Consider the following 7353-nt stretch of genomic DNA (forward strand, 5'->3'; position numbering starts at 1 on the left):
AATAAACAAATCTCTTGACCTTGGATCTGTTCTGGTTGCTTGCACTTAACAACATAAGTTTTTAAACCAGCAATGATTTAACTCAAAAATAATTTTAAATCTCTTTGTTATCCTGATGTTTCCCCTCTCTTTCGATATCATTCATTGCTTGAACTTGATTATATTTGTGATGATGGGATTGAGCCATGAAATAAAAGTAAATTGCTGTATTCCAGGTAACTCATTCTGGAAGAAAACCATAATTATTCTTACATGCTATGTCACAAATATGATGCGGTTAATCTTACCGTGAGAAGTAAAAGCTAAAAATGGGTTCAGAAATCTGGTTTTGACTCATCATCTGGTGCAAGAGTGTGTATGATCCCCCGTAATTTGGAGAAGGATTGGTCAAACCCAAAATGCCATCAAAGTAGCTATAGTAGAAGGGTTGGGTGGGTTCATTCACACTCAATCCAAACTCTTGCTTTTGAACTACAATATTCTGGATCTGAGAAACAAGATTGAAGAATGGATTTCACTTGTAGGTTATAGCATTGCAACTCTGCACTGTCTCTTGAAATTCACATTTCTTTATCATAATAATGATATAATAAAACAATGAAATAAAAATAATAAATAAAAATAAATAAAGCATAATGTCTTGTTCAACTCAAGCTTGTGTTTATTCTCTTTAGATTTATGATCATTTTAATGCTTATTTTATGTAATGGTCCCCTAAAATAGTTATAAATATAATATAAATAAATAAGAGCTAATTCTAATGAATTAATCCACTCACCCGTACAGTATCAAAACCTAGCATTATACTCAAGTCACCAGATCCATAGCCCAGGACGTAGGTTTGGTCACTATAGCTGTAATAAGTAGATGACTGTTTTGGGTTAAATAGATTATGGTTTCCTACAACAAAACAAGAAAAAAATAAAGAGTAGAAGTTTTGCTCTATGTGTAGTGAAAGATCTTTTTCTTTATACTTAAATCACAACAGACCTGTACTTAAATCACTACCAGCCCACACTTTTTCATTCCCTCATCTTGTAGGAAAAGCCCACATCAAAAATTTAATTGCTCACACTGAAATAGCAAGGGGGTAGAAAGTGTTTGAAAGAGGCATTTCTCACAAAGATGCATAAGAAACATCCTTATTAATATAGGTCAAGATGTCCTCTTTTGTGGACCTAGATCAAAGCAAAACTATGGACAACTTGGCAACTTTCAACATTTTAAAATAATTCCTGAGGTATTACGAAGTGCACTTCCATTATGTATAGAGCTGTACATGACTTGGGTCATTTTGGACCAGTGACACACTTAGAATTTAGAATTTATTCTCATAAACTGATCGTCATTTTTGCCTTGGCAAATGAAATATACAGTTACCAAATGGGAAATCCAATACTGTGCTGTAGGCACCAACTAGTTTCAATTTTGTAAATAATAATAATAATAATAATAATAATAATAAGGGTGCAGGTAAGAGCAAAATCAGATGAAACTGTTTAATTCCTATCTTTACCCCCTCAAAGGACCTAAAATGATGAAAAAAGGGTCCACACTTTCAGCTGTTTCCTTCAGTGATCCCATCACTGACTGGAAAGTTGAGTTAGGGTCTGCAACTCGGAAAAGGTTCCTTGCCAATGGACAAGGTATAAATGGTTTAAAATAAGGGGAGATGTATTTGGTTTTGACAAAAATAAATGTTTTCTCTAGAAGTAGACATTCAAAACATTCAGCAAGGGAACGGATTACTCACCACAGGCCTTTGTTGTACAGTATGTAGAAGGTACCCACAGATCACCAGAGCCGGTGTCCAAAGCAACAAGAAAATCTTGTGGTGGAGTCCCAATGCTTATTTTTCCAAAGTAAAAAGACTATCAAATGAAAATATTTATGAGGCAGGTTTCACAAAAATATCAGAATAGCTAAATAAGTAGGGGCCTACCTCTCCCTGACAGTACATGCCCGTCCTAGAGATTAAATAGGGGAGACACTCTCCAATCCCTTCCCTGAAATGTTGCCGTCTAGTGGGACCTCAGAAGTATCTCTATGACTACAGGAACCTCTTCTAGGGCTACAAACATTCAGGTGACTACAAAATGTCAGCAAAGAGGCACAGTGCACTGTTTGCTGCCATCTCACAGTCTCCAGATTTTTGCAGCCCAAATCTTGGCAGCCCTATACGGAAACTAGATTTCTATTCATTCACAAAAACAGTTATTTTCTATTCTCACCTTGCCCATTCTCCATGAAAAGGAGAGAAAAAACATTTAAAAATCTGAAGGGTTATTTGTCTTTTTAGTGGTGTTGAGTATGAAATGAACAAATAAACCAAATGTTGGTTTAGAGTACACTGGACTGTATGAGGCTTTAAGACCAAGGCTTCTTGTTACTATCAAATATAGTGTTTGGATCCAATGTGACTTATTCAGAAGTAAATGGATTTACTGTATAATTCCAGTTGTAGACTACGTCACTTCTTTGGGAGTAAGTTATGCATGGACTGCTCGCCTTGTCTTTTATTTAATCGGAGTAAATCAATAAAGAGAAATTGCAGCCCTAACCCAGAAAGCTCACCGGTCATAGTAAAAAAAAAAAAAAACCCAAATACATATTAAATTAAGTTGCTCTTTAATAAGATGGACATATCTGGGTATTATTGTCAGAAAATAGTGATCCAATCATGTGACACTAATAAAATACAGAGAACTATTTTTGCTGAATAATAATCAGAAAGAATAATCAGCAAAAACTAATAATCTGCAAAATATGTTGCTGAATAATCAGGTAGCATCAAAAATTGACTGAAATAAATAAATGGATTGTGTTCTTTCCTATGCTCAAGCATCGGCAAACAATTTACAGTTACTCATGGGAAAAAGAAAAGATGAAATAATTAAGTGATACTTCATTATACATAAATAACATCCTATTTGATTCTGAGAAGAGCTATCACAATGTACCAATAATAAACTAAAACGCTAGAGTTAGAAAGTCAGATGAAGGAGCGGGAAAAGAAAAAAACAGATTTCTGTGGTTTAAATACTCACGTCCAAATAATTGGTCATTGGTTCATATGTAACACCAAATTTATTGAACTGATATTTTAATCCAGGGTCAATATGGTATTTTTCTAAAAATTCTTCCAACACTCCATTTTCTCTCATATTTTCACGAATGGATTTTCCTGTCTTCAGAATGATTCTACATACCAAGAAAGATAGTCAGAATGTCCTTACCTATCACAACAATCTGCATATTTTTTAATATTTTGTTACTAGAAACAATAATATCCCACCGAACAAATACGACACAAACAGGAGATTAAGCGAAGAAGCAGGAATGCTAAAGCTTGCCATGGAACGATAAAAACATAATTTTGCTATTATTTTTTGACTAAAAGTGATGTGCTCTAGATTGTTTCAATGCTATTTTCATTTAATATATGATCTTAGCTGAGATACTCACCTATGTATACCTTTTGACAGGTGGATACAAATTAATGCCAGGATCAACGACTTCATGATACTTGGCATCGTGGGTGATTATCTCAGGGAATCCAAAACTTTTGCCAACAACTAGGCTGCTCTCACTCCACTTTTATATCCAAGGCAACTGTTCGCTGCTATTTAATCTCTTTGTTCTTGTGCCCCCATCTCTCTGTTTAATCTTATTATAACAAGCCAATATCAATATATTTTGTTTTCTTATGGATAATAGGAATTCTATTTGATTTAATTTCAACTGAATTTTTGCCCTTGATGTTAAATAAAAAATTAATAGAATTTGGCTTCACAAAGCCTTACCTGCTAGCAAAGATAATATATGATAACATATCAATATGGAAAACTATAATCAGTTTCCTTGGAAGCTGCTCTATTGTTTTAAGAACTAATGGAAAATGAATGAATAATCCCAATTGCTCTAGTATCTTTGTAAGGTTAGACAAGGTTACTTTTTATTCAATTTATGCTTACTAAAGTTTTGTTGAACCTTGGAAAACATGGTGGTTCTGTCCTGCATGAAATTTGATATTCCAGAACCTGACTGTGTCAATTCATCCTTCCATTCCCAGTTGTGAAAGTAAAAGAATCCCAAATTGTCAAGTGGAACAATCTGCCAGAGATGTTTCCAACTCATATTTTCTACTAATCCTTCATATATTTTATGAAAACATTTTTCACATTTCATTTATCTATGAGAAACATAAGCTGAACTACTATTTCAGATTTCCACATTTTTATTTAATAATCATAGATTAGTATTCTACACAATGACTTCTGGTGAGCACCATGACGAGCTGACATTCCACTGATTTATCAGATTGTACTGTATTTGTAAAGAAATCACTCCTTGATGCAGGATCCAGTCCAGGGAAATCTCTCCCAAGGGATTGTTGAGATTATTCACAATTCCAGACAGCCACTTTTCTTGAGTAGACCACAGAAATTGTCACTCTGTGAGTGGCTTATGAGCAGTTGGAAGTGCGGATGCTACCAAGCTCACCCCATGCAGCACAGCCTTCTATGGGCATTGAGTTCTACTGAGTCTTATTTCCTAATCACTTTTTGGATTTCTTTTTTTAATTATTGTTGTTTTGTTGGAGAGACAAAGCCCCTTCAGGTCAGCAAGATTTTCCTGTATTCCTTTGAGGAGTCCCTGTAGCCCTTAGAGGAAGATGGTACAAATTTGATTTTAAGAACTTTTGGAATATATGAGTTTTTGGATTATACAGCAAAAGAGTACCCAGGATATGGATTTCAAAAAGTTAATTAAAAATTAAAAGCTAATAAAGTAATAAAACCATGATAAAATCTAATGAATACAATAAGATAAATAAATAACTATGGATTAAGGGTCCAGACTGATTTGGAGTTATAGCTTTAATATAATTAGGGAAATTTTCTCACAAAAACTGGTGTTTGCTTTTCACATTTTATGATAAGAAAAAAATGGGGCAGAATTCCATAACAGGAGTTATTGTGCTTTTTTGCCTATCTTTTTGAAAAAAAAATAGACAAACTTCTTGATAAAATGGACAACTTCTGTTGTGAGTAATCAATTTATAGATCAAGGACAAGCTGCAATGGATAATTTTGAAATTACTTTGAAGAGGGATTAACCATCGTAAGCAATAATATGGAGAAAGATATGGATATACAAATGGAATAGATGGATGATCTATTTCCTAAATAATATGTGTAAGTATTGAGCCCGAAAATGAATTTGTATAACTCCTTCTTACTGGATATACAAAAGAATTTGGATATGAATGATTGAATTATTTTAATGATTTTTCAGGGGGGGGGGGGGCAAACAAAAGTACAAATGTTATTTACTTTTGTTATTCAATTGGCAAGTCATGTCTGATTCTTCGCAACTCCATGGACCATGGAGCCCCCCCCTTCCACTGTCTCCCGGAATTTGCCCAAATTCATGTTCATTTTGCCAATGACACTGTCTAACAATCTCATCCTTTGCTGTCCCCTTCTCCTTTTGTCTTAAATCCAGTGGTGGGATTCAAATATGTGAACAACCGGTTCTCGGTGTGGATGCCGCTTCTGGAAGTTCATTCTGGGCCTGGGCAACAAAAAATTAGCTACCGGTTCTGCCAAACTGGTGCGAACTGGCTGAATCCCACCATTGCTTAAATCTTTCCCAACATCAGTATCTTTTCTGATGAGATTTCAATTCTCGTTAAGTGGCCAAAGTATTTGACCTTCAGCTTCAGTACCTGTCCTTCTAAAGAACAGCGAGGGTTGATTTCCTTTACGAAATAAATATGCTAAAGTTTTAAAAGTTTTGTGGCTACAAAAACAGATAAATAGAAAACCAGCTCTGGACTTCTTTCTGAATGGATTAAAAAATGAGAGCCTTAAAAATTCAGGGAAGATTTATTAAGTCAGTTTATTTATATAATTATATAAAGATAAGAAGATAAGATTATGACTTTTCCATGTAATTTTGGCAATGTATGTCCTCAGTTAGCCAACCTTGATAGATCCTTAGTCTTGCCACAATTGACTGAAACACACACACCCTCCACTTCCTCTGATAGGTGGAGATACATTAGTGTCAGAACCACCCACTTCATGATGTCTTCATCAATAGGATCCAGAAATTAGGTGCAGAGTTATTACTGTTGTGTCCCTAGCTTTATATTCCCAATAGCTGTCCTCTGCTGATTTTTTTTCTTTACTTTTGTTTACCTATATCATTATTCATATCAAAAATCTACATTTGTTTTCCTGTGTAGGATAGAAGGGCAATTTTTTTATTAGAATAAATTTAAATACTATGTGCCCTTGATTTTTTAAAAAACAAAAGAAGTTGAGTGATTATCAAAATTTTGCTAAGAAAATAGCAAAGAAAATCAGTGATAAGTTATCAATCAGCCATAATATAATCAGTTTCTTTGAAAGGACAAATTAGTTATGATAGCTGCTGTGACAAGTACTTAGCAAGTTCAGTTTCTGTTTGAGTTCAGTTATTATCAAAAATAAGCCAAGGCTTATTTTCCATAAAACGTTGGCTCACTTTAACAGATAACCTTGGAAACTATGCTAACTAATAAAGAGTTGGATCCAAGCATACAGTAGAATTATTGAAATCCTAACTTATTAAATCCCATTAATTTGAGTCTGAAACCATCAATTCACTTATTAATACAGATAGTCCTTGACTTACTATCACAACTAAGCCCAAAATTTTTGTTGCTAAGTGAGACAGTTTTTAAGTTAATTTTGTCCCATTTTATAAACTTTCTTGCCACAGTTGTTAAGTGAATCACTGCAGTTGTTAAGTCAGCAACATGGTTGTTAAGTGAATCTGGCTTCCCCATTGACTTAGTTTGTCAGAAGGTCACAAACAGTGATCAAATGACCCTGGGACACTGCAACCGTCAGAAGTATGAGTCAGGTGCCAAGCATTTGAAATTTGATCTCAAGCCCATAGGGATGCTGCAACAGTTGTAATTGTAAAAAACAGTCATAACTCACTTTTTTCAGTGCTGTTGTAACTTTGAACAGTCAAAGTTCTGCTGCAAGAAGATCGCACAGACTGATTACAAGCAGCGGGATGACAAAGTAGGAACAATGGTGCATTGGAAGATCTTCAAGAAATATCATTTGCCTGTAAGCAAGAACTGGTGGGACCATAAAATAGAGAAAGTCTTAGAAAATGAAAATGTTAAATTGCTCTGGGACTTTAGAATTCAAAGAGACAAGCACCTGCCACATAACACCCCAGACTTAACAATTGTCGATAAGAAAGACAAAAAAGTCTGGATAGTGGACTTGGCAGTACCTGGAGACAGCAGAAGAGAAGAGAAAGAACTGGAGAAGATAACAAAATACA

At 34.6% G+C, this 7353-nt stretch overlaps 1 protein-coding gene across 1 annotated transcript in view; it reads right to left on the minus strand.

Moving 5' to 3' along the window:
- The window catches only part of LOC107291548 (gastricsin-like), an 8511-nt gene extending 4990 nt beyond the window's left edge, over positions 1-3521 (minus strand). Inside the window, exons 1-5 of the mRNA XM_015820559.1 lie at positions 3466-3521; positions 3048-3201; positions 1754-1871; positions 779-900; positions 288-487 (exon numbers count right to left, since the gene is read on the minus strand). Of these exons, the coding sequence (XP_015676045.1) occupies positions 288-487; positions 779-900; positions 1754-1871; positions 3048-3201; positions 3466-3521 (650 nt within the window). The remainder of the gene's footprint in view (positions 1-287; positions 488-778; positions 901-1753; positions 1872-3047; positions 3202-3465) is intronic.
- Between the last annotated feature and the right edge of the window lie 3832 nt (positions 3522-7353).

This window comes from Protobothrops mucrosquamatus, unplaced genomic scaffold, assembly GCF_001527695.2.
Source record: "Protobothrops mucrosquamatus isolate PMUCROS unplaced genomic scaffold, P.Mucros_1.0 scaffold1144, whole genome shotgun sequence".
In the NCBI taxonomy this organism is placed as follows: domain Eukaryota; kingdom Metazoa; phylum Chordata; class Lepidosauria; order Squamata; family Viperidae; genus Protobothrops; species Protobothrops mucrosquamatus.